This window comes from Podospora pseudopauciseta, chromosome 3 (genome assembly GCF_035222475.1).
Source record: "Podospora pseudopauciseta strain CBS 411.78 chromosome 3, whole genome shotgun sequence".
Taxonomy (NCBI): domain Eukaryota; kingdom Fungi; phylum Ascomycota; class Sordariomycetes; order Sordariales; family Podosporaceae; genus Podospora; species Podospora pseudopauciseta.
This window is the reverse complement of record NC_085893.1, coordinates 2953079-2977489: the sequence shown is the minus strand read 5'-3', so window position 1 is coordinate 2977489 and position 24411 is coordinate 2953079. Positions and strand designations below refer to the sequence as shown.

The window sequence follows — 24411 nt, the reverse complement described above, 5'->3', positions numbered from 1 at the left end:
TTTTGATTGTTTATTTTTTTTTTTACTTGAGATTTTACACTGACTTCTCACCACCAGCCGCCGCCGCCTTGTCAGCGGCTTTGTTGGCTTTGATCACCGACCTCCAGTTCTTGGTATTCGCCATATCCTCCGAGTCCTTGAACCCCTTCGACTGCGCCCACTTGTGGTTAATCTCCACCGGCGTCGGCATCAACTCCTTCTTCATCACGGGCACATACACCCCCGACGACCTCGTCATATTCCCCCCCTTATACACCCTCTGCAAATTTTCTTTTCCGTTCTTCTTCGGCGCCGGCTCCTCCTTCCCCAACTTCCTCGTCAAATCCGCCCTCGTCGCCACCTGCTGCAGCAACAACCCACTCAACAGCTCATCCATCTTCCTTTCATGCCAATACTCCCACAATTGATCCACCAACCCGTTACTCCCCATCAAATTCCCCGGCTGGTCCTCCCCAAGCCAAACCCAGTCCACCCCATCATCCTCGAACTTGATCTCCCCTTTGAAATCAGGATCATGCATAAAAGCCCTCTCATCCTCACCCCGACTCAACACCTTCCTCTCTCCCTCACCCGTGACAATCTCTGGCCTTTTGGGAAACACACAATCCCACAACACCAACGGCACCTCCTCGGCCATGATATACCCCGGCTTCCTCCCATTCCTCTCCACATCCAACAGCTCCCTCACAACCTCCGGCCTTTCCAACCCCTGCCCAACATTAAAAACAATCGCAACCATATGCCTAATCTGATGCCACAAAAACGCCGACCCCCTCACATGGAAATAGTAAACCTTCCCCTTCTTCTCCCCCCCCCAAAAATTCACCCCCCCCAAATCCTGCCCCTCGACCTCCTCAATATCACACTCAAAAATCCTCCTCTGAAAGCTGGTTATCTGCTTCCCGCCATCAACCTTGCAAAAATTCCTAAAATCGTGCAACCCCTCAAAGTACCTTGCCGCTTTTTTCATAGCTGCAATGTCAAGCCACCCTGACTTCTCCCCTGGAGCAAGAAGAGTAGGTGCCATGGAGGGGTTGGTAAAGAAATATCTATACTGCCTCTCGTAACAACTAAACCTGGCCGAGAACCCCTCCGGCAGCGTCGGCGCCCAGGCGAGAACCTTGATGTCAGGAGGCAAAAGACGGTTGAGGACCTTGGGGTAGTTGATTTCATCCACAATATCCTCCCACTCTTTTTGGGGTTTTTGCTGTTGCTTCTTTCCTGGCAGCTGGGGGGTGTTGTTTTGCTCTGGTGTCCCCTCCATCACTACATCTTCCTCCGCTGGTTGTTCCGGTTTAGATGGGGGTCTATTCGACCTCACCCGAATGGAAATCACCTGCCCAAATGCACTCACCCCCCTGTCCGTCCGTCCACATTTGCTGTACTCGAACGGCGCAAAGTCGATTTTAGACGGGTCGGCCGGGGTGATGAGACAGCCTTTGACAAGCGCTTTCCAGAGCTCCTCCTCGATGGAGGGGACGTTGCTGTAGCCCGAGTGCTCGAAGCCGCCGTAGTTTTTCCCCAGGTAGGAGAGCTTGAGGGCGATGAGGCGGGTGCTGTAACGGGAGGGGTCGATGCCAATGGACTTTTTCTTTTGTTTCTTTTTGGGGGGTTCGCCTTCTTCTGTTGTTATTGTTGGCGTTGCTGCTGCTGGGGGCTGGAGTGCTGGTGTGGGTTGTTGTGGTAGTTGGGACTGAGTCTTAAGCTGAGCTTCCAGTTCCTTCACTCGCTCCAGGAGCCGTTCTTTGGTCCAGTCTTGGTAGTCCATTGTCTTTTTGGCTTCAATATTTTGATTCGATGGGGATTGTGGTGAGTTCAGTAGGTGAGTCGTAATGTGAGATGAAAAAGGACGAGTGGCGGTTGTGATACCAAAAGTCACCGCTCGCTTGTGCGCTTGCGCTGGTCCTTGAATAGTCCTCCGCAAGGCCTGGAAAGAGTTCATAGGCTCATAAAACGAGGCTCAACTGTGACTCTTCTCTCACTTAAACGACGACCTTATGCAGGGTTCAAATGTTCAGATCGCCCATGGCCCAATGAGTTGATCCCTCTACAAATATTGTGGGCCTATGCTTGGCATGACTTATCGATAAAGCCCCGATTGATAACCAGTTGATAACGTTCAGCAACCCCCAAACACCTGTGGCGCGCTATATGACCTTTGGGAACCGCTTCAATCATCTCAGCTGGTCTCATCATGTCACTCACATACAATGGAAGAACAAACCATCACCATCCTTCTGCTAGGAGATGAGAAATGCGGCAAAACTACATTTTTATCGTCTGTACTTCATCTTTGCCTACAATAACTGTCCTGGTATCCAGCTGCTGACACTTCCAATAGACGGATCAGCCAGGGCCGTCCAAATCTCCAAGGCAATGTTCCAATCACCATGCTGAGGGATATGGACCAACCCTTTGTGTTTGATATCCGCTCCCGAAAAGGACAGTACCGCTTCGAGTTTTTCGATACATCCAGCCCTGAAAGCTGGAAACTGCTCCGACCAGACCTCGTAATCATCTGCTATGACATCAGCCAGCGGTTGAGCCTCATCAACCTCCAGCGAGTCGTAGGTCCACCGCCCAATCCACTGACTCTGATATTATCGTTTCTGACAAGTTGTTGTACAGTGGGTAAAGGAGGTGCGGGCGACATTCAACCATGATCGTCTGCCGATGCTCGTGTTGGGTTTAAAGAGGGACTTGCGCTCCGAGGATGATCCAAATGGAATCATATATCCGCAAGAAGCATATGTTCGCGCCCAAGAAATGCGCGCAGACAAATACATGGAATGTTCTGCTGTAACAGGCGAGCTTCTCCCTGAGGTATTTGACGACATATGTAGTACAGCTCTGAAGTCGACGTCGGAGGAGGGCGGGCAGAGCGAAGGGGGGTGCGCCATCATGTAACAATCCTCAAACACACTGACGCGACGCAGTGCGTGCCGTTCGTCGAAATTTATGCGCCGTTGGTAGTCTCAACAGACTGAACTGCGTCTCCATCCTCAGCGCCTTCCTCGCCTTCTTCTTCTTCAGGCTCGGGGTCATCTTGTCCAAGGACCTCGATAACGAGATCAACGAGTTGCTGCTGCTCCTCTTCCGTGTACCGGTCCTCGAGCGACTCGACAATTATAGCCAAAACTGGGATGTTGGTCGGTCGCACGTCGAAAATGGCGAGACCTTCGGCCTTGGTGATGTCGGGAAACTTCTCCGCCAGCTTCTCGCAGAGCAATTCGAGGGTGGTTTGGCTGTAGTGCTGTTTCTCCTTTTGGTCGTGCAGCGGGTATGGCTTCGTCTCCAAATACTCGAGGACCTAGAACTAAGTGTCAGTCACTGTGACTAATGTCCAGGGTAACAATTAGCCAAGACTAAGAAAAACTCACCTCCTTGCTGAGCCGGAAGGCATCTTCGGGCATCCGTCTCTTAGGCTGGCTACTGTTGTTCCTCTTGCGTATATCGGTGAGGTGCTGGTACACCTCGTAGTTGGTGAGCACGGCCGACTGGGCCTCTAGGATCTTCATGGCGGCTTTCTGTTGAGCTTGCGATGGCTTGAGCGAAAGGAAGCCGACGACCAGGAGATGGATGTTGCAATCGGATAGATGTTGCGGTGGATGATATTCCTAGCTCCGGTGTTCACGGTACCGATGCAGGGATCTTGAAGCACACTACCCGGATGAAGTCGAGGCTGTCAAGTCAACCAAGCAAGGACAAGCAAATTATGATCAAGGTTGGTTACGACCGACAGGAGCAGCTGTCTATCAAAGTCTCATTCACTTTCTACCCCGCAAGAGCATTGATGGAGAAAATAGTCTGGCCGGTGACGACCGCTGCATGGAGGTATCAGAATCTCACAGAAAAAAAGTTTGAAATGGTGAGGCTGCCATGAGAAGGCTCTCACCCAAGCAGCACATGTTTCTGCCACAGTGTGAGAACTTGCCCCTCCATGCAAGCCAGTGCTGCAGTGCACGTCCCCATTGAAGGCTTCTGTCCAATCAGCGTACGGCTAAACCTGCAGCTTTTTGAAGAGGAAAAAAAATATCGCATCATTCCTGACCGGCACGACCCCAGCAGGGCCGGCGGGCAGGTACCTGGTACCTCATCCGACCGAAGGCGACGTCAATGGATGAGGCGAGAACCTTGAATCACTCACACAGCCGTGAAGCCGCAAAAACTTTTCAGTGTTTGATTTCCTAGCCTCTAGCCTGTCTGCCCCGCGGTGAAAGCCAGTTCCAGGTCCCACTCAAAGCCCACCCTGCTGCTACTGTTTCTCTTCCAACGACAATTCTCACCTGCATCCATCCATCTGGCCCCCCATTTACACGCCTCGCCATGACTCCCCTGTGATGACCTCCCGTCTTCCTCTCTTCTCTTCTTCTTTTCTGTCACCTCTTCCTGTCTGCAGTAGACTCTCTCCGCTCTTGGTGGGACTCTATTCACTGTAGGCTTCCTTTCAGCGAGCCTAACCCGCCTACCCTCGGCATTCTTTGTTGAACAAGCCCCCAGATCCTGGCATCAAAACTTCTTCGGGCAACACGAGGACCCTTGAAGGCTTTGGAGAGTTTGACCCTTCAGAAGCTTATCATTTGCCGGTCCTCTGCCAGCATAACCACATCTGCAAAAGACTTTTACACCGCCCATTGTCTTCTGCTTCTCTCCGGCAGCGATCAGTCGTCATCATCGACTTGCACCTGCAGCTGCCGAAAAACTTCGCTTCCCTGCCGGTCATCGGATCCGTTCGGTTGTCGAGCTTTTGGTCTTGTACCTCCCGCCGCTAAACCGCTTTCTTGGCCTTTCCTCACATATTAGAGGGGCCCCTCCCACATCTCGCCAACTCCCAACTTTTCGTTGTCGGCCGTCTCCCGACACCGGTCACTCGTCGGCGATTTCGTCGGATCACGCCGCTCCCCTTATACAAGCCAATTGAGCCGTCATCATGGTCCGCAACATCGTGGTTCTCGGCGGAAACTCGCACCCGGCCCTGGTCGACAGCGTCTGTAATGCGCTCAGCTTGCCACCATGCAACCGCATCCTGACCAAGTTCTCTTCGGGAGAAAGCCGCTGCGAGATCCAGGACTCGGTTCGAGGCAAGGATGTGTACATCATTCAGACGGGCTTCGGGGGCAACGGCAGCAGGCTGAATGATCATTTTATGGATCTGTGCATCATGATCTCTGCCTGCAAGACAGGTTCGGCGCGTAGGGTCACGGCTGTCCTGCCCTTGTTTCCCTACTCGAGACAGCCAGATCTCCCATACAACAAGGCCGGTGCGCCTCTGTTCAAGGCTGGGTCGGAGAGCGGAAAGAAGGACTATACCTTCGACAGTGTCCCCGCTACGCCAGCCCCCGGTATTCCAAAGACTGCCGGTCTCACCAATGGCACTGATATCACGAGCAAACTGCTCAAGACCTCCTTGACCAACGGGAACGGTGTCCAGTCCCCCATCAAACAAAACGGCGATGGCTATTTCCCTGCGAATGGAGTCAACGGCACCACCACCCCAAGCCCCGTCACACGGACTGGGGCCTACACGACGCACGATTATGAGAACCTCTCGCACATCGGCGCATTCCAAGCGAAGCCTGGCTATAAGCAGTGGGTCGCGCAGGCTGGCACGTTGGTCGCGAACCTCTTGAATTGTGCTGGTGCTGATCATGGTACGCATATCTTTGATGTTTGCGTCCAGTCTTGCTACTTGACAACCGGCCCAATGGCCTGGTTTTTGAATCGACTTGATCGGTTTACTTGTTGCGATTGTGGATAACAAGCTAACCTGTCTGCCCACAGTCATCACCATGGATTTGCACGACCCTCAAGGTACGTGTAACTTGGAGGTTTACCCCTTTTCGTCGGTTGCATGCCAAGAACTGCGACTCTGTGTGAAGGCCCGGAGTTCTGGGCCACGTTTTTCTCCTCCATCCAGCCGTGTTACGTAGGGGAGGGTACTGACTTTTTGAAACAGTGCAGGGATTCTTTGACGTGCCTGTCGACAACTTGTACGGAAGGCCTCTCCTCAAGCGGTACATCCAGCAGCACATCCCCAACTACAAGGATGCCGTGATCATTTCCCCCGACGCAGGCGGCGCGAAGCGCGCAACAGCGATTGCTGACAGCATGGGCGTTGATTTCGCCCTCATCCACAAGGTATTATCCTCTTGTTGCTGCCAGGAGCGCTCCGTCCTTAACGATTCAAAACAGGAACGCCGCCCTACTAAGATCACGGACCGGCAAAACGCAAGCATGATGTTGGTGGGTGATGTGCGGGACCGCATCTGCATTCTCGTCGACGACCTTCTCGATACGGGCAACACCATTACACGCGCTGCCAAGCTCTGCAAAAAGGAGGGTGCGACCAAGATCTACGCCCTTCTGACCCACGGCGTCTTCAGCGGTGACGCTATCAACCGCGTACAGGCATCGGCCATCGACAAGGTGGTTGTGACCAACTCAGTGCCTCAGGACAAGCACAAGGCGCTTCTTGGACCCAAGCTGGATGTTCTGGATATCTCGCCCATCTTTGCCGAGGCGATCCGGCGCGTCCACCATGGTGAATCCATCAGTGTCCTGTTTAATCACGACTAAATGCATAACAATTGGGGGGTAACCAAAAAGCATCATATTACATCATGGGACTGGCGTTTTCTCTATCTGTCCATATTTTTTTCCTTCTTTTCTTTCTCTTTATTCCCTGGACAGTATACACCAAAAAGACTATTTGCATTGGCGGCTCTCTGTAGGATGTGTCCATCGAGACCATCCGTACATGCGCGCAAAGCGACCCTCTCTGCCGTGTCCACGGGGCGGTAATACCTGGCGTTTGGGTGGAGGTGGTTGATCCGGGGATTCCGGGGTAGAAACTGGCACTCTCCTTGCAAGACCTGAAAACATGGGGCGGTTGCGTGTGCTTTTCTGATTAGAGGTCCTGAAGAAAAGGGCAGGTTTAGGGGGGTCGTGATCGTAACGACAAAGGTCGGTTTTGCTGATATTGCAATAAACAACAAAAACGAGTGGATTGGATTGTCAGTTGGGTGATCCCTGATTGCCGCTATGGGTAACCAGCAATTCAAGCTCGTCGTCCCGTCATGGGACAAAGCCAAGTAAAATACAGTGAGGTTTGTTCCATCTATACGTAACAATCACAGGCAGTTTATAAATGAGAATTGATATATTACCTGATGTAACTCAAATTAGTGTTGGCGTTGCCACTTGCTTGCTGGCCCTCTTGACCGTGAAAGTAGGATGCGGTGAGCTTTTATACAGGCCTTTTGGTGAGATGGTGACTCGAAGTAGACCTGGAGAGATTCCTCCGTACTCGGGTCACAGAATCCAGACTTTTTGACAGGTCCTACTGCTGCAGCGAGCAAGCGTCCTCGTCTTACATTGGACAACGAGGCCATGCACCCAGAGCTGCTACTACGCACCACCAAGAGCATCAAGACCTGTTTCTCTGTGCTGGCACGATAGTGCCGGTCCTCGGACACCGCCTACTCGCGCTCACAGTAACACGATGCAAGGCACCTGAGAGATGGTGGTGCACAAGCTTAGTGCCGGCATATCAGGTGGGAAGGGGAGCATATATCGTGTGTTTGGTGGTGGAAGATTGGACGAGAAACACAAACACAGGGCGAGGGCGAGTGCGAGGACGAGGTCGAAAACACAGCCCATTTTGTAACATGGAGGAATTACCGCATTTGCATGACGTGTGAAGATGGGGAAATCCGGGATGGTGAAGGGAAACGGAAGTTTTCTCATTAGTGTTTCGAAGAGGCTTGGTGGGTATCTCGGCATCGTTATCCAGGGCGCATCAGATGTCGGGGCCGATCATTGGGGGGTCAGCTGGACCGTGCCGGCCGGCTTGGCGGGCGAACGACATGTCTTGGAATGACGAAAGCTGCCCCTCTGCATTCGCTCAGAGTTTTTCTTGCATCGTGATGGGAAATTCGGTCAGAGGGATGAGGAAGGGAGATTAGAATTGCTTCCCATGGAAAACACAACCCCGGGGTTTGGTAACTCAGCGGGCACAACTCATGCGTTGTGCTATTAGGAGAATTAAACTTTCTTTGATCCTCACTAACGTAGGCGATGTCCGGGGATTTTAATGCCTGTCCGAAACTGGACTTCCCGTCTGTCACCTGCACGACTTTCCATGCCTCGCTGATCAGAGTCACACATTTTTTTAACCCAACCCTCGAGCATCACCTTGTGCTTCTCTCGAATATTCTCCCTAGCAGCCCACACCTACCCTCACATGCAATTTCTGGTCAGACCCTACAGGCATACCATCCAAAATTGACAAGGACCCTGCTTACTGCACACCACTGCCCCTAAAGACCTGCCACTACGTAACCGCCGAGCTTCGCACGAGTTCGGTCTTCTCATCCAAAAGGAAAGCCGCCAATTGCCAGTCATAGGAGTCGGACCAAGGCCGCGGCAAGCCAGGATTTTTCATCAATCTTTCTGCAGAGAAAACCTCCGCTAGTGTCATCCGCAAAAGGTGGTGAAATCGAGATCGCAGGATCCGCACTCGAGAGATACTACACTCACACACACAGCACCCACACACACACAGCACACACACACGACCCTCTCAATAGGGCCACCTCCGTTTGCCGCTTTCCGGGAAGTGACGGGGGCCTAGGAGCAACCAAGCATTAACGGTCCTTCCTTTACACTATTACCTTGGGAGCCTTTTCTAGTTTTTCACTACCCTGTCAATTTATATAAGACCCCGGCCACCCACCCAACCACCACTTACACACTCCACCATGATGCCCATCACCCTAATGATAGGGAACCTCTTCGAGACTGTCTTGTTTCTCACGGCTCTCGTCAACATCTCGGACGCGTGCGACCAGCTGATTGCCATGGTCGGAGGCCAAGGCATTTTGGCAGTCGGATTGGTTCTCGAACGAGTGTTCTTAGCATGGCCGTCCCAAGAGTGGCCGGTGGTTCCCCCGGCCCTGCAGGGTTCATGAGCAATAGCAGCAGCTCACCGTCGTCATGGCCACAGCCTACACAACCTACACAACCACCACCACCACCAGCTTCACAACCACAACACATACAACTACCACAACAAAATATCAGTCATTTGTCTGTTCATACCCAAAATGTTAACGTCAACACCACCTCCCCGCGTTCTCCTCATCAGCTACAGCAGCGGCCACCGCTCCCGCGCATGGGGAGCATAGGGTATGAATCACCAGACGAGTTTGAGCCTCCGAATTACAACCCTGCTCCGGGTCAAGGGGGGTTTTCATCATATTATCGGAATCGCCAGCCCGGGAGGAGTGGTACGTCCACACCGGCCACCATACATACCCATGCACCGTACTTGGAGTTTTCGACGCCGGAATCCCTGGAGGGGATGATGAACCGGGCAGGAAGTAATGCCAAGTATGGGAATGGGAAAGTGAGCATCAAAGACCGGATTTGCTGTGTGCAGTGGAATTGGTTTACCATGACCATGGTGGGTCGCCTTTTCTTGATCAACAGTTCGATGTAGGGTGAAGCTGATAATGTTATAGGCGACAGGCGGAGTAGCCAATGTTCTTCACTCGATACCCTACGAATCGCGCTGGCTGACCGGCATCGGGCTTGCTTTTTACTTTCTCAACATTTGTTTGTTCATAATGAACTGTGTATTAATCTCGTTGCGGTTTCATTGGCGGCCGGGAAGCTTTGTCGAGTCGTTCACGGACCAGATGGAGTCGTTGTTTATTTCTTCCCTTGTAAGTAGTATAATTTTCTATTGCGAGCCGGCCCCTGAGTGGTTGTGTAACACACGATTTCTTTCTCTTTCCTGAATAAGTCTTGGAACATACCCTCCATGGACCGGATCTGAAGGCTAATATGGAATAGATTGTATCACTAGCGACGATTCTCATCACCACGGCCCAGTATGGTATTCCTCACGTTGGTGACTGGCTTCTCTCTTTGTTGGAGGCGCTGTTTTGGGTTTACGTGGGGTTAAGCACGCTATCTTCTGCGGGCCTTTATCTCACTCTTTGGTCGACTCAGTATGTGTCACCTTGTCGACCTCTGTTGGCTTCATACTAACTTTGGTATCAGAGTCTTTCCAATCCACACCATGACTCCGGTCTGGGTCTTCCCCGCCTACCCTCTCTTGCTGACCGCCCCTATGGCCGCGAACCTCATCTCTGCCGCCGCCCAATCCGGCCGCATTGACCTGTTAAACCCTATTGCTATCTCCTTAGCCAGCTTGACAACTCAGGGCACCGGCTTCCTAATCGCCTTTATGATCTCGGCCTCCTTCCTCTACCGCCTCATGACTCAAAAACTTCCCCGCGACCATCAACGTCCCGGTGTTTTCATCAGTATCGGTCCGTCAGGTTTCACCGCGGCAGGTCTTGTCTCCCTCGGTGGCCTAGCATCCGATATTTTCCCCTCCGACCACACCCTCTCAGCGGATATACTCAAAGTCATGGCATACATGACTGGCCTTTGGCTCTGGGGGTTGAGCATCTGGTTCTTCTTGGTGTCTGTGGGTTCCCTTTGGAAATATCTCCGTCCGGAGAAGAAGGAGAACTTCAAGTTCCAGATGACGTGGTTCAGCTTTGTATTTCCTAACACTGCGCTGGTCACGGCGACGGAGGCGATTGGGATACAGCTGGGGGCTGAAGGGTTGAAGGTCTTTGGGTGTGTACTGGCAGCGGGGATTGTAATTGTTTGGTGCTTGGTGGTGGGGAGGATGGTGGACTGTTTGTGGAAGCGGGAGTTGCTTTGGCCCAAGGAGGGGGAGGGGAGGAGGAACCGGCAGGAACAGGGTCAGGAGACGGATTAGAGAGGCCGTTTGCTTAATGTTTCTGGCGGTTCTGGGGGGATGGGGAGGGAGAGGGTTGGGAGTGTGAGTTCGATCTTCTCGGTCGGGTCAAATGGAAGGGAGAGGGGAGGGAGTAATGGGTCGGTTCTGTCGGTTGGGTCGGAGAGGGGGAGTGTTAGGGGGATTAGATGGGCGAGGGAGCAGAGGGTGGAGAGGGAGGAAAGGATGGGGAGGGTTTATCAGGGGATGAAGGGTTGATATAACTAAGGAAGACACTAAAAGGTGGATGATGGGTTTCTTTCAGTTTCCTTCTGCTCGGTTTCACGCATGGCATGGCTTTGGGGCATAAACTTATAGGTTGGCTGCACATAGCGTGGAGTTTGGGTTGTTTTTTGTTTGGTGTGCTGCATGATATACGATTGCATCAGCATTGAGTCGGTGTTTAGTTTTGTTTATACAGGAGCATGTTGGGAAGTTGATGGGATAGTGTCCTAGAGAGTAGTTTTGATTAATACTAGACCATGATTACAGTATCATACTTGGAAACGAGGGCTACGATTGGGAACTGGAAACTGAAAGTTCAATGTTGAAACGTTGAAGCTATCCTCAAAGCCAAAAAGGGGCAACCCTTCCCTCCGGCAGGCAACTCAACTACTGATAAGATAAGGATTTCCCAGCTGCCACTGTGCATGCACCACAAGGCTGAAAGCGAACAGCTCAGCACAATGACCACCAACCCACCAACCAACCAAACCTCCACCGCGCCACGTCTTGCTTGCACACCGGGCGACGTCACATCAATTTTCTCTGAGCTTTCCAGGCGCAACGTTTTGTTCTTCCTCATTTACTACCCACCACCAGTCATTATTCATTTCACAACAACAGAAGAGAGAGAGAAACATGACGCAACTCACCCCCGAAGAAGAAGCCGCCTCGGCGCGCGCAGCCCACCAGGCGGCGCTGAGGAAGGCGAAGCGCGAGGCGAAGATCAGGGCGGGGGCCGAGTCGAGGTTGAATAAGATTACCGGTTTGGGGGGTGGTGTGCAAAGGGGTATGTTGCGTTCTTTTTATTCTCTGATGATGATGATGTGGTGGTAGCTAACCAGTGTAGTGGACCCTTCGAGCACAACCGCACCTCCCTCCACCATCAGTGATGCCACTACTACATCCGCCATCCCTGCTGCCGCTTCTGTCACTGCCTCCGTCCACGATGCCGACCCAGAAGAAGTCGACATCTCCACCTCGGAACACTTCTATCGACCGGCGAGTACGAATCGGATCCCCCCCGTTGAGTCGGACATCGACGAGCAGGCGCTAAGGCAGATGATGCTTGGACTTGACGGACCGGGCATCACACCACCCCCCATGGGAATGGGGATGGGAGGGGGGAAGAAAATGGAGGAGGACCCGATGATGGCGATGATGATGCAGATGCTTGGAGGCGGTGGCGCTGCCCCTGGTGGTGGTGGCGCTCCTCCGCAAAACCCGTTTGCTGGTCTTGCTGGCATGGGCGGTGGGTTTCCTGGTATGCCTGGTATGGAACAGCCACCCCAGCAACAACAGCCGCCCTCAAAAATCCCCGGTCTCTTCAAAATCTTGCATACGCTTATCGCCCTTTCGCTGGGGCTGTACCTGCTGCTCAGCACACCCTTCACTGGCTCAAAGCTCGACCGTGACAAGTCGGCATTGGCGGATTCAGGCGCGGCAGTGTTCCAGTCAGAAGCGGAGAGCCAGGCCAAGAGGAACTTTGTCTGGGGGTTTGCCACTGCGGAGATTTTACTGTTTACGACGAGGTTTATTTTGGAGAGTCAGGCGGGGATTAGGGGGGAGCAGAGCTCTGGGATCTTGGGCGGGTTGATGAATTTCCTGCCGCCGCCGTGGAAGGGACGGGTCGAGATGGGGATTAGGTATGCCAAGGTTGTGGGTAGGGTGAGGGGGGACGTGCTTTTGGTCGTTTTTGTTTTGGGAGTGGGGAGTTGGTTGAGGGGTTAAGGGGGGGGGGATGGGAAAAGTGTATGATAGGGGGGGGTGTTGATGAGTTTGGGTTGGTATGAAAGTATGAATAGTAATTGTTTGAGAGACGAGGAGTAATTACAAGTATACGATAAGACTATGCTCAATCCAAAACAAGGTGTGTGAATATATACGTTGTTGTTGGTAAATTTATATATATGTAAGGCTTTTTTGAACAAAATTTAGACATACAATAGTATAGTCTCTTTCCCATCTTTTCCTCCCATCTCCAAAAAGTAAACCTCCACCTTGGTCTAAAAAAGAACTTGATTTCCCTTTCCCTCTCTACTACAAACAGATATAGCCAACAGCAAAAAAAAGTTTCAAGCCAGCAAAAACACGCCCCTTTTTACACCAGTTCAAAAACCAACCCTAATAAACTCGCATTGATGCTTTGGATGAGAGAGAGAAAAACGACGTGACACCGATGATAATATGCCAGAAACAGGAACAAACCGTAGGTGAGTAACCTGCTGAAACGGAGAAAATGTTTGCATATCAAATGAGGAGCAGTCCCAGCCTTTGTTGGAGAGCAAGAATGCGAAAAACATGAACCCAAAATCATCATATCTCCTTTTTTTCTTACACCTTGTCACGCAGACCCCATGATGGCTTCAAGGTCTGAGCCAGGGCGTCTGGGGTGAAGATCTGGTCGCCGGGCAGCTTGCTGATGCGGCCCGCGCCGTTCTTGATGGCTTGGGCGTGCACATTCGACAAGCCGCTGCGGTTGCTGCGGATGGAGCCGGCGTCGCTGCGGGCGTCGTTGTCGTTGACGAACTTGCGGGGGGGCGCAAAGTCGAGACCGGTAAAGGTGCTGGATTTGCGGAGGGTATGACTGGACGAGCTGTTAGTGATTGTTTTCGGGGGGAAATACAAGTAGGGATCATCGAACTTACGGGCTGGGGAGAACGGGGAGTTCATCAAAGGCGTTCACCAAGGGCGAGTGCACTGGGACCTTCCTCTCATACGGTCGGCGCTCGCCAGCTGGGCTCTGGGATCTGCCACGGGCACGCGAGGCAAAATTCTCGGGAGGAGCGAAATCGGCCGCGTTCAGGATGGCAAACGAGTCGTCCTTCATCATGGAGGGGGTTGGGAGGGTGGTGAGATCCATCGGGGGAGGAACGGGCGTTCTGTTGCCACCGTTACCACCGAAACGACCACCGGACATGGTGGAACCGGCGCGGGGTCGGCCGTAGGCGTTCGACATGCTGGATCCCGGGCGGGAGGGACCGCCGATCTGGTTGGAAACGGAAGACCCAGGTCTGGGAGGACCGCGGAGGCCGGGCGGGCCAGGCGGTCCTCTCGGACCGGGACCTCTTGGACCACCAGGACCTCTGGGACCGGGGAATCTCTGTCCGGATGGGGGGGGTGTCATGGCACGGCGAGAAACAGGCTGGGCATACGGCATGATGAAAGAGTTCGAGGCAGGATCAAAGTAAGGAGCATCCGCGGCGTAGTCATCGTAGTACCCTCCGTTCTGTGGCCCGGGCGGTCCAGGGCGCTTTTGCTGGTGCTGGGCTGGGATGTTCTGGGGCATGGGTGGCATCGGTGGTCTGTCAGCAGCGGAATCCTCAAAGTACTCCTTGTAGAAAGATCTGATGCGGTTGGCTCTGTACTCTGGGTCCTCGGATTCCGTGATCTCGTCTGGCGGCAGAGGACGGAAACCAACAGAAAGACGACGGTTGTCGCCCATCGGGACGCCCAAGCCATTCGCAGCCCCCTCCTGCTGGCCATACAGATGTGACGTCCTCTGCATATTACGGCCTCTGGGCTCGTCCGCATCAAGTTGGTTCTCCTTACGGCCCTCGGGCGAGGGTGACCGGGGCATCCTGGGCATATCGGTGAAGTCGAAGTCGTGGAACTCGGCGCGTTCAGGCTCGATCACGGCAGGCGCTTGGGCGGGCTGCCCGCGTTGCGCTTTGCTCTCGAGTTCGCTGTTGACTGTCGAAGTGGAGGTCCTGACTGAGGCCTGAGCGGGCTCGCCGTGCATGAGTCCCAGACCAACATGAGTGGGCTCGGTGGGAGTGTCAATTTCTTGAGCCTCGGGCTTCTCGAAGGGATTAACTGGAGGAGCGAGATCAAGGCTAGAGTCGCTGGTCTTGAGAGTAGGAGAGAGAGGAGATTTCCGAGCATCCCTTTGAGCGGCAGCGGGCGGCTGCTGAAGAATGGGCGCATCCGTTGCAACACCAATGTCTTGCTCTTCCCACCCTTGCGAGTTGGCCGGCTTGTTGGGTGGCTGAGGAAGGGGTGACTGTGGTGGGCGCATATGGCTCGGCGATGGGGGGAAAAGGGGCGAGTTGGGCGGCATGCTGCCGAGGCGTGGAGGACTCCTTGTCTGAGGGGGGGAAAGCGGGCCATCCTGGCGACTGGCAGAGCGACTAGCAGCGCGAGTGTACACCGAGGCGGCGTCTCCGTTCTTGTGCGCGAACGATCTTATCGAACCAGCATCGCTACGGCTGTACGGGTCATCGTTTGCCTTGAGAGTGCGGGCCAGAGAGTTGAGGGAATCCCGAGACTGGCCAACATCCGGGAGAAGATAGGGGCTGGAAAGGTTCATGTCCATTGACATTTGCTGGCGCTTTTGACGGTTGAAGCGCGACGGGTCGGCACTGTTGGCCACACCGGCGCCGTTCTTCTTCGCAAAATCGGCGCCCAACCCAAAATCCAGGGACTTGTGGGGATCATGCATATCCTCCTCCCTGTTCTTTTTGACCGTCCTCCGGTGAAGGTAAATCAAAACACCAATCGCTCCAACCAAGGGAATGCTAGAGAGTGTTAGCACAACACTCTAGCGCGCATACCCAGCATCCTACTTACCATACTCCAAGAACAATTGGCAAGGTCATGGAAGACGAGCCAACCGGCTTCTGGCAAAGTCGCGGATCCGGGCAGTCGGTCTCCTCGGCTCTCGCAGCCAAAACGGCGCGAGGGAACTTAATTCCAGAAATTGGCGTGGGCATCTCCACGGCAAGGCCGCGCTTCTCCAGTCCCGGGACCCTAGGCCCCATGGGATAAAGCTGTCCATCTAAAAATCCTCCCTCCATCTTGACAACCCAAGTATTCCTCCCTTCTTAGACAATTTCCAAATCCAGAATGGTCGGACAGCGCAGTGAAAAGGGCTGGTTGATAGGGCAACAGAAGATGGTATCTGCGTTAGAAATGGCGTGAGGTGGTGAAAGACGTCAATGCTAGCTTGCGCAGAAAGATGTTGTCATAACATTCGTGTCGGGATCGAGATGACAAAAAATTGGTCGTGAATATTTCCTCCCTTTCTAATTTTACCGAAAAAAGCCGTTATCCAGTTTCTAGTCGACGTCGACGTGGGATGTGTTGTCTGGGAAAAGTCGAGCGACAGGGCAAGGGTTCACTTTTGGCGCAAGGTATCAACAGGCAGTCAAACAGGCGCAAAGGGCTCTAAAAATCTATCCGAAGCTCGTCAAGAATTCGTGAGGGCGCAAAACAATTTGAATAAAAGAGCGGTGTCGGCGGCGAGTAAGGAAGGTATCGTCGTCGGCGGGGGGAGTCAAAAGGCAAGGCGGGAAAAGAATGGCGCGCCTGCTAGAGGCAAGACGGTTTGAAAAAGTAAAAGGAGCGTGGTGACCGTCTGGCCGTGGGGGGAAGGAGGAGCAGAGCAGGAGGTTCTGTCCGGGGCGGGTGAGGTGGTGCAAAAGAGCGGAAAGGGAGAAGTTTCCCAAGAGTGAGGTGATTAGGATTAGAATTTACGACTGGGAGCGAACGTGGACGGAGAGCAGAAGGGGGTTGAGCTTCTCGCCGCCAAGGTCAGGCCCTGAAGAGACGAAGCAACGGTACGAACAGGCCTCTGGTCTGCCAGCTCAGCTTGCCTGCTTGGTCCCCAAATCTCCGTGAAGGGGGTTTCCTGGGGACTGTCGCTGTCGTGGGCACTCGCGAGAGCGGCGGGCGAATAGAAATTGCTAATTTCGTCTTAATCAAAAGGGGGGACGGCGCCTGGGTTCACGACGGTGAAATTCCAACAGGGATGTCAAGTGGACCGCTGGGCCTTCTAGACCAATGGCAGCGTTGCAGGCCCGTGCTAATGCAGGAACGGAGCACCCACCCAGATGGCGCTAATTTCGCCAGACTCCCACTCAACGACCGTCTGTCACCGCCTGGAATCGGACAGGTACCGGGGCTGATAAACCACTGTGGAACGGTACTTTGCCGAGATGAAAGCCCGTCACGCCAGTGTCAGCGATCCCTGAATTCAGGGGAACGGCTCTCCCCGGTGGTCACCTCCGTAAACGCTGGCACCGTGATACCGGCCGGTAAGGTGCGGTAGTGGGGGTCGAACGGTCAACCTGCATGAGGATGGCTTCGGCAGGAAGAATTCTTTTTTTCGCCTGCTTCATCGTGGCCTTGGTTCTCATCAGTTGCTGGCCGTTGATTAGCTGCATATGCACAACCAGAAGAAGCTTATCGTAAATGTGTCCGTCTTCCTGAGACACGCCTGACCGAATACGGCCAGATGAACGTGCTCGAGTCATGACCCGGAGAGGGACGAAAGGGTAATCAAGGAAACCAAAACATAAAACAACCAGCACAAAAGAAGCTTTATGCGCCGCATGCAGTTGTATTCATGATCTACATATCCGGGCTCTGCCGCCTGGTGGTCTGGCCCACGGTACCTGAGATGTGCGTGATGTAATTGCGGACGAAAATAATCTACAGTTTTGGTTGGTCTTGGTTCGTCCGGTCTTCTTAGAGGTATTCTATGAATAGAGAGTGTTCGATATTGGCTTCTAATTGCCTTCTTTTTCAGCCTTGAGGGGCTCTAGGAAATCTACAACCTTCCGCTCAGCAGGGGATGTGGTCTTGAACACAACTAAATCTCCATTGCCAAGTGGTGCTACCCATTCTCAATCTTTATCGTCCTCCGCCAAATTGTGTAACCTCCAGAGAGACTGTAAAAAAAAGAAAAAGAGAAACACGGGGTTCTGTCTCAGCTGAAGCTCTGATGACTTGCATTGGCTCCCTTTAACGGGCGCCACAAACTTGGACGCCCACCTCTCCATCCAGTGAGATCATTATTTGTAGGCCTCTCACTCACCTCCCTTCCTTGCGCCGGAAGGATAAACCGATAAACCGCAGGCGCTCGTCCCGCTCGAGCGCTGCATATGTCGGGAGCAAACCTCCGATTTGTTATGTCTTAAGCCCTCTCGGTCCGATTTCCCTATGCCGCCGCTCGGTTCTCGCGTTCCCAAGCCACAATCTGTCTTATTAAGTCGACGTCTTGTAAAACTCGGGAGCGTACTCCAGCAGCCAGTTCTTCTCGACCTTGGTGATATCTCTGATATAAGTCTTGTCGCCGGTTTCCATCACCTCGTGAAAGATGACCCAGTCAGCCTTGCGGTTGAACATGATCGAGCTCGGGTGAGCATGAAGGACCGTTGTCCCAGACACGTTTTTGAAAGATCCATCTGGCTGCATTCTCGCTGCGTGGGCGAAGTAACCCGAGGTCAAGCAGCGTCGAATCTGTTCTGCTTTGTTGATGGAGGCCGAGCCAGCAGCGGTCGAGGATGTGGAACCGCTCGCAAGCGATTCATCGACTACGACTCCAAATCGCTCTAGAGAACGTTTGAGCTGGGCTCGAATGCTAACTGCTCGCGACATCGCCTTGAAATTCAACATGTTTTCGTGGCAGAAACGTGCCTCCTTGCGGCCCTTGGTCACAAAGGCCTGGTATACATTCAAGAGGGTTAGATGGTCTCCTTCCTCGGTTGAGAACTTCCGCTTCGCGCTCTCCGTCTTCTTCTTCTCGCCATCATGCTGGATCCATATCGTCCCACCAACGCTTGTCATGGCGGCAATCGTCAATATCTCGCTCAAGCAGCCAAAAGAGGGTGCCGAGAGGAGGGTCTTGCTCATCATGGGTTCCACTGCCAACTCTGCCATCCTCAGGCCCAAGGGATTTGTCAGTTTGGAGTATTCATCCAGCGCGCCAAGCGAGTAGAGCAGTTCAAGTGCCCTGACCATCAGTTCTGCTGGGGGCGGTGTGATGAAGTCAAACCGAAGGACATTGTCTATCCCCAGCGCTTTGAGCTGGAGGAGGAAAGGAGCCAGGTTCGAGCGTTGAATTTCGGGCACGTTGGCGTCAGGCAAAGCTTGGTAAGCTTCCTCGGTGTAGAGTCTGTAGCACTTTCCAGGTTTGGTTCGGCCTGCACGTCCTGACCTTTGAGCAGCGGATGCCTTCGAGACTGGCGTGGCTGTCAGACTCTCGATGCCAGTTTGAGGGTTGTAGGCGCGCAGCTTGACGAACCCAGAATCGACTACGTAGACGATTCCGTCAATCGTCACAGATGCCTCGGAAATGTTGGTAGAGAAGATAACCTTCCTGAAGTTCTCTGGGGTCTCCTCGAAAATGTAATTTTGCTGCTCTGTCGATAGACCGGCATACATTGGTAGGGGCAGGAGGGAATCGGATCCTGGAGGGAGCTGAGCTGACCGCTCTGCAACAGCCTGGACAGCTTGTTCGATCTCGTCTCTTCCCGTCAGGAACACGAGAATGTCGCCTTTTGGCTCGTTAGCGTGAATGTCAAAGACGGTTGAAACAGCCTTCTCGAGGTAATCCTCGGCTGGTTGCTCCAGGTACAAGATGTCGATGGGGTAGGTTCTGCCCTCGAGGCTGATGATGGAGGCAACCTTTGCGGCATCTTTGTCGTCTTTTGGTGTTTCTTCGTCGGACTCCGAAAAGAAGTCTCGAAAGTCTTCGGCTTGGAGCGTGGCGCTGCTGATGATAATCCTGAGCTCAGGTCTCTTCCTGCGAACTTTTTTGAGTAACCCGAGGAGGATATCAGAACTGATGGATCGCTCATGGGCCTCATCGACCATGACGACCGAGTATCGAGACAAGAGAGGGTCGACCAGTGCCTCCCTAATAAGAAGGCCATCAGTCATGAACTTGATCCGGGTAGCCGCCGAGGTGAGGTCCTCAAAGCGAATGGAGAAACCAACTTCCTTGCCCACCTCACAACCAACCTCTTCTGCAACTCTCATGGCAACGGTGGTTGCTGCAACACGCCGAGGCTGTGTCACTCCGATAATCTTGCCATCAGCACACCATCCTGCCTGCTCGAGAAATTGGGGGATCTGAGTACTTTTGCCTGAGCCGGTTTGACCCACGACGATAGTGACAGGGGAGGTTTCAATCAGGTACAAGAGGGCTTCTCGATGCTTGGCAATAGGCAACAGGGCTGCCGGCTTGTACAAGGCGGGAATAAAAGACGGTCCAAGATCAAAGTCGGCCATTGTGAGAATGGTGGTCGATGATTGTTGTCTTAGGTTGTCAGGAAAAAGAGAGGTTGAGAGGAGTGCCCTATTCCAGATAGAGAATGCAAGACTGCGGACGCCTATAAATGCAGACAAGAAACCGCCACGGTCAAACACCTATTGTCGTCCTCACCGGTCCTCAAAGAAACACCACGCAGTTTATCCGAGCTAGAGTTGAGGACGCAGGCTTTGGATTACACCAAGATGCAGAGTAATAAGGAAGGCGCTTAATCTGAACCAGACCAATCAGCTTCGACCATCAAAGTGGTGAAGTGCAAAGAGAGTTGTGGCTGCTCCGATCTTAGTGTGGCGTTGCGGGCTGTGGGGGCCCAACCCAGCCACATCCCGCCAGAGGGGTTCCGTCGCTTCTGCATTTCTCTCGAGGGGTGACGCACCCATTCCCGGTCCTTCTCTTCCATCCGTCTCCCGTCTCCCGTCTCCCGTCTCCAGTCTCCAGTCTCAGCAAGAGCGGTGCATCGCGACTGCTGCCGCAGAGTTTTCATGATCGTGCCCGGCCTCTGTGAGAATTATTTCTAGCGCTTTACTGCTTGTTGCTCCTCAGCTCAGGTTGCTCCCTGCGTTCGAGTTCATTGGCGACATTGTAGGGCGCGCCCACTGAACCTACCTGTTTTTCCCGGAGCACCCAACAGTGGCTGTGGATATTGTCGCCTGGCTCCTATCGCCAGTATCTATCTCCTCGGCGCTCTCCAGCAGGTGTTTTCGCTTCCAAGTCGTATTTTTTTCTTTTCTGTCTTTCACCGGCATTTCGCGGCGCGCACGTCTTTTTATCTTTTGCAAGCAACCAGCTGGGTCATCACTGCGTGAAGACCCCGCTGTCCTTTCTTGAATAAAGAAAAAGTGTCGCTTTGGTGCCTGACCCAGCCTATTTTACCTCTATTGTGGCTGGTTCGACGGCGTTTTTTGGCTGCATTTCGACCGCCCAAGGAACGTTCTATTGCGAGTGCCATGCCAACCTGATAAGATACTACTAGTCATCATGGGCAGGGACAAGAAGAAGAAGGGCGTTGTTGCGACGGCTCCCACCGGAACTCATGCCAAGAGCAGGCATAAGAAAGATCGCAAAGGAAATCCTGTGGATTGGGCGGCCCCTCTGCCCCCAGGTTTGGTTGCTATTCCTGACAAGCCACAGCTCAGCAAGAAGTACAAGACATGGTACGAGGCCGTCGAGAACAAGAACAAAAAGAAGAGGCTCGAATTCGAGGTAACTGGATCATGCCGCTCGCTTGCTCGCTCGCTGTCTCGCATCGTCCTGGACACTAACCAAGAACAGTTCACCCAAAACCGACAACCTCCCCCGGGCATGGAATTTGTTCCTATTGGGAACCCCGCCCTGACGACTCTCTGTAAGGAGCTGTCTCGAGAGCGCGATGCTATGATCTTCATCGTGACGGTTTGTCAATAACACAAGCTTCCCACGTTTCCAGTTCTGACAAATCTCTAGTCAATGAATGGTGTATTCTCGGCAGCCTTAAGCTTTCACCTCAACCGTGTGGGCCACCACTTCCGGGAGTCAATTGTGGAGGAAGCTCGCAAAACTCTTGGGGATGATCAGCTGGTTGGTACCAGTGCTCAGCTGGGCCTTCCTGAACCCATCCCGGAGAGACAAGAAGACATCACCAAGCAAGCTGACGCAGCTATAAGAGATCTGTTTCCGCGCATTCCTCATACCGACCGCCAGATGATTCTGGATCATGCGTTTAACAAGGTAGGTAGATTACCATTGCTGGCTCAACAACCCAAACTCACTCCTAGATAGTCGAGGGTCGCACAGAGCAAAGACTCTATTCCGGTTGGCCTTGCTGCCGACATAACCTTGTCACGCCGAGTTCAGCTCGCTGTATTGGCCCATATCCGCCATAACCATACTCGGTATGATAAGCTGCTCAAAGAGACATCTTGGGTCAATGCGAGAAAAGCCGTCGAGTCCCTCTGCCTCGACTACCTCGTCAAGTGGCGAGGAGATGAGGAGACAGGACGAGACCAGCTCGATGAGATTCTGTACGAGGTCATCGTGATCTCCGATTCTGAGAGCGACAATGAGGATGATGATGAAGATGACGACGAGGATGATTCGTCTGATACCTCGGTGGCAGACGATGAAGACCAAGCGGAGGCGAACTGGGTGCCTCCCTCCATCCGAGCTGCGCAATTACGGCAGAACCAAACTGCCGCCCACCCTGCGGTTCGACAGGTTGCTGAGCAGCCTCGCGGGGACTATGGTCCCCGCGTGGCCCACCCAGAGCGCAGCGCTATCAAGAAGACTCAACAGAAAGATCGCAAAGCTGCCAAGTGGGCACAGCGCGGGTTCAGTCGCTATCAAGCGGCCCGCGACGTGGCTTGGAATGAGGCTGTGGAGCGTCAACGACGTGCACCAGAAGAATCCGTAACTTCTGCAGCTCCAATGGCCAATGGTAGGTCTGCCAGCCGTGGCCCGTTACGCCTCGAATACCCAACTCGGTTGGGATCTGATCTTTCTACAGCTCGCAGTCCACAGGAGCGGGTATATTATTCTCAAACTCCCCTCGATCTCCACAACGGGTTCCAAGAGGCTGTGAGCCGGCCTGGCTACACGGATGTAGCGCAGCGTATCTCTACTGCCACCGGTAGTCATGCTCCAGAGGCGCCACGCCCTTACAGGATTGCAGTTGAGAATGAACGTGGACCTATAGTTGGGTCTCATACCTATCCTGACCGTCAGGGTGACCGGGCGAGTCACTATCACAGCCAGGAACCCAAGGAGCATGTTTTACAGTCGATCGAGCCTGCCTCTCCCTCACGACTCACTGCGAAGCAACATCCCTCCGCGTTTGAGTCTGCTCCGATGGGATACATAACACATCGTGCTGAAGACTCCTACAGCAGGCCCACTGAGGCGCGCGGATACCGGACACCGGGCGGTGAGGAAGGCTTCGTCAGACTACCTCCGCGGTCTGAACAGAACTGGATGCCCGGCGGACCTGCTGATTCGAGTTTGCACCGCTTAACAACATACCAGGATATTGTTCCACGCCATGATGACGTGGCGCACCTTAGGTCAGAGGCAAGACCCGTTTATGTCGAGGACAGCGGGCTAGTCCGTAGGTCGGAAGCCCGTCCCATCTACATTGAAGGCCCCTCAGCGCCTACGCCGCATCATTGGGCAGAGCCTATACGTCCACAGCCCGCCGGTCGTTCTTACACCGTCAGAGGGACTGCCGATGTTCGCCCAGCTGTTCCTATGGATACTGTGAGGCATGATAGTCGGTTTGTTGAGGATAGGAATCAGCCCATGGACCGTTTGCGAGGAGATTTTATAGAGATTGTTCGCCTCTCCAACAACTTCCCAAGGCGACATGAGCTGAGCCCAATTCCGGTTGACACGGGCGAATTTGACGCCCGCCCTGTGCCTGTCAATCATCCGTCCCGGCGATACGAGCGAGTTGTGGCTGTCGAAAGGCCAGGCTACTTACAAGAGCATGCCGGCCGTGTTCCAGTCTATGAGCAAGCTGATTTCATCCGTCTGCCGCAGCGATCGGAGCGCCAGGAACGTGTTGTTGGGTATCAATATTACCCAGCTCGTCCAGGGTTAGTACAAACTCGATTCTACTGCCTGGTCCCAATACTGACATTACCTTACACAGTTACGACCAAGTCGCCACATATGAAGCTGACCGCCCGCATCAACCCTATGGAACGGCTGCTCCCATGGCGTATCCTGGCGCTGAAAATCAACAGCCACGCTTTGTGCGGCGAGTCCCAAGACATGACGAAATAATCGCGATCGATTAAGTTTCCGGAGTACATTTGACTTTTTTCATTATTGAGCGGCATAGCATACATACACCCTATAGACAACACATGATTCCAGCGACAGCTGCATGAAGGGCATGGCAAGGAGCGTATGGTCACGCAAGCGTGGAGGGAGGCGTTTTGATTTCGTCAATGGCATATGGTAGAAGGCAAAGCAGGTGGTTCTGTGTAGGAGGTCTAACTACTATTGGAGATGACTGTAACAGCATTGGGGAGATGGAGTCTGCATGTGCATCATGGAAGCATGGGATTCCAGATATAGGAATCCCGAGGCGTTTTTGTAGGAGGATTGTACACATTATACCCATGTACGTTTACCAGTACTTTCCAGGGTTAACTTGGCTCAAACCACTGTTTTACATGTATTCAACTGGCCGAGTGGAGGGTGTTGTGTCTGCTCAGGGTGGTTGTGTCTGATAGAAGAGAGGGTGGATGACAAATTGACAACAGGGACAATCAGATAGCCCGGCACACTTTTCCGAGCCACGGCGGACACAGGTCGACCTACATGTTACTCTTTCAGACTT

At 53.3% G+C, this 24411-nt stretch overlaps 9 protein-coding genes across 9 annotated transcripts; 5 read left to right on the top strand and 4 right to left on the bottom strand.

Moving 5' to 3' along the window:
* Positions 1–34: 34 nt before the first annotated feature.
* Positions 35–1942, bottom strand: DEG1 (pseudouridine synthase deg1; the record flags this gene model as incomplete). The annotated part of the gene is made up of 1 exon (XM_062911287.1): positions 35–1942. The coding sequence occupies one exon, from the start codon at positions 1940–1942 to the stop codon at positions 35–37; it is 1908 nt and encodes a 635-aa protein (XP_062767308.1).
* A 189-nt stretch (positions 1943–2131) lies between these two features.
* Positions 2132–3306, top strand: QC763_308380 (uncharacterized protein). The gene is made up of 3 exons (XM_062911286.1): positions 2132–2278; positions 2342–2567; positions 2629–3306. The coding sequence occupies exons 1-3, from the start codon at positions 2211–2213 to the stop codon at positions 2905–2907; spliced, it is 573 nt and encodes a 190-aa protein (XP_062767307.1). The 5' UTR covers positions 2132–2210; the 3' UTR covers positions 2908–3306.
* QC763_308370 (uncharacterized protein) lies at positions 2241–3889 on the bottom strand. Its single transcript, XM_062911285.1, has 2 exons — positions 3381–3889; positions 2241–3310 (listed from the first exon to the last, which is right to left on the bottom strand). Exons 1-2 carry the CDS (start codon positions 3516–3518, stop codon positions 2957–2959), a joined length of 492 nt encoding a protein of 163 aa, XP_062767306.1. The 5' UTR covers positions 3519–3889; the 3' UTR covers positions 2241–2956.
* A 51-nt stretch (positions 3890–3940) lies between these two features.
* Positions 3941–7181, top strand: PRS5_2 (ribose-phosphate pyrophosphokinase). Its single transcript, XM_062911284.1, has 5 exons — positions 3941–4783; positions 4807–5651; positions 5782–5811; positions 5957–6138; positions 6193–7181. The coding sequence occupies exons 2-5, from the start codon at positions 4931–4933 to the stop codon at positions 6574–6576; spliced, it is 1317 nt and encodes a 438-aa protein (XP_062767305.1). The 5' UTR covers positions 3941–4783; positions 4807–4930; the 3' UTR covers positions 6577–7181.
* Positions 7182–7677: 496 nt separating this feature from the next.
* Positions 7678–10912, top strand: QC763_308350 (uncharacterized protein). Its single transcript, XM_062911283.1, has 4 exons — positions 7678–9463; positions 9522–9725; positions 9856–10013; positions 10066–10912. Exons 1-4 carry the CDS (start codon positions 8918–8920, stop codon positions 10796–10798), a joined length of 1641 nt encoding a protein of 546 aa, XP_062767304.1. The 5' UTR covers positions 7678–8917; the 3' UTR covers positions 10799–10912.
* Positions 10913–11495: 583 nt separating this feature from the next.
* Positions 11496–12769, top strand: QC763_308345 (uncharacterized protein; the record flags this gene model as incomplete). Its single annotated transcript, XM_062911282.1, has 2 exons — positions 11496–11828; positions 11889–12769. Exons 1-2 carry the CDS (start codon positions 11678–11680, stop codon positions 12767–12769), a joined length of 1032 nt encoding a protein of 343 aa, XP_062767303.1. The 5' UTR covers positions 11496–11677.
* A 128-nt stretch (positions 12770–12897) lies between these two features.
* On the bottom strand, positions 12898–16747 carry QC763_308340 (uncharacterized protein). Its single transcript, XM_062911281.1, has 3 exons — positions 15608–16747; positions 13687–15555; positions 12898–13625 (listed from the first exon to the last, which is right to left on the bottom strand). Exons 1-3 carry the CDS (start codon positions 15832–15834, stop codon positions 13373–13375), a joined length of 2349 nt encoding a protein of 782 aa, XP_062767302.1. The 5' UTR covers positions 15835–16747; the 3' UTR covers positions 12898–13372.
* A 1278-nt stretch (positions 16748–18025) lies between these two features.
* Positions 18026–20306, bottom strand: QC763_308330 (uncharacterized protein; the record flags this gene model as incomplete). The annotated part of the gene is made up of 2 exons (XM_062911280.1): positions 19760–20306; positions 18026–19675 (listed from the first exon to the last, which is right to left on the bottom strand). The coding sequence occupies exons 1-2, from the start codon at positions 20051–20053 to the stop codon at positions 18026–18028; spliced, it is 1944 nt and encodes a 647-aa protein (XP_062767301.1). The 5' UTR covers positions 20054–20306.
* Positions 20124–23863, top strand: QC763_308320 (uncharacterized protein; the record flags this gene model as incomplete). Its single annotated transcript, XM_062911279.1, has 5 exons — positions 20124–21296; positions 21366–21485; positions 21537–21800; positions 21852–23659; positions 23716–23863. The coding sequence occupies exons 1-5, from the start codon at positions 21072–21074 to the stop codon at positions 23861–23863; spliced, it is 2565 nt and encodes an 854-aa protein (XP_062767300.1). The 5' UTR covers positions 20124–21071.
* Positions 23864–24411: the final 548 nt, after the last annotated feature.

Bases quoted from the DNA above. Each gene is read 5' to 3' on its own strand.
- PRS5_2 (XM_062911284.1), top strand. From the start codon at position 4,931: ATGGTCCGCAACATCGTGGTTCTCGGCGGAAACTCGCACCCGGCCCTG. The intron at 5,652-5,781 runs GTACGCATATCT...GTCTGCCCACAG, and splicing joins TTGTGCTGGTGCTGATCATG to TCATCACCATGGATTTGCAC. The intron at 6,139-6,192 runs GTATTATCCTCT...GATTCAAAACAG, and splicing joins ATTTCGCCCTCATCCACAAG to GAACGCCGCCCTACTAAGAT.
- QC763_308380 (XM_062911286.1), top strand. From the start codon at position 2,211: ATGGAAGAACAAACCATCACCATCCTTCTGCTAGGAGATGAGAAATGC. The intron at 2,279-2,341 runs GTCTGTACTTCA...CACTTCCAATAG, and splicing joins GGCAAAACTACATTTTTATC to ACGGATCAGCCAGGGCCGTC. The intron at 2,568-2,628 runs GTAGGTCCACCG...GTTGTTGTACAG, and splicing joins TCATCAACCTCCAGCGAGTC to TGGGTAAAGGAGGTGCGGGC.
- QC763_308350 (XM_062911283.1), top strand. From the start codon at position 8,918: ATGGCCGTCCCAAGAGTGGCCGGTGGTTCCCCCGGCCCTGCAGGGTTC. The intron at 9,464-9,521 runs GTGGGTCGCCTT...ATAATGTTATAG, and splicing joins ATTGGTTTACCATGACCATG to GCGACAGGCGGAGTAGCCAA. The intron at 9,726-9,855 runs GTAAGTAGTATA...AATATGGAATAG, and splicing joins CGTTGTTTATTTCTTCCCTT to ATTGTATCACTAGCGACGAT.
- QC763_308370 (XM_062911285.1), bottom strand. From the start codon at position 3,518: ATGAAGATCCTAGAGGCCCAGTCGGCCGTGCTCACCAACTACGAGGTG. The intron at 3,311-3,380 runs GTGAGTTTTTCT...ACTTAGTTCTAG, and splicing joins CCTTCCGGCTCAGCAAGGAG to GTCCTCGAGTATTTGGAGAC.
- QC763_308340 (XM_062911281.1), bottom strand. From the start codon at position 15,834: ATGGAGGGAGGATTTTTAGATGGACAGCTTTATCCCATGGGGCCTAGG. The intron at 15,556-15,607 runs GTAAGTAGGATG...AACACTCTCTAG, and splicing joins CCAATTGTTCTTGGAGTATG to CATTCCCTTGGTTGGAGCGA. The intron at 13,626-13,686 runs GTAAGTTCGATG...CAGCTCGTCCAG, and splicing joins CTCCCCGTTCTCCCCAGCCC to TCATACCCTCCGCAAATCCA.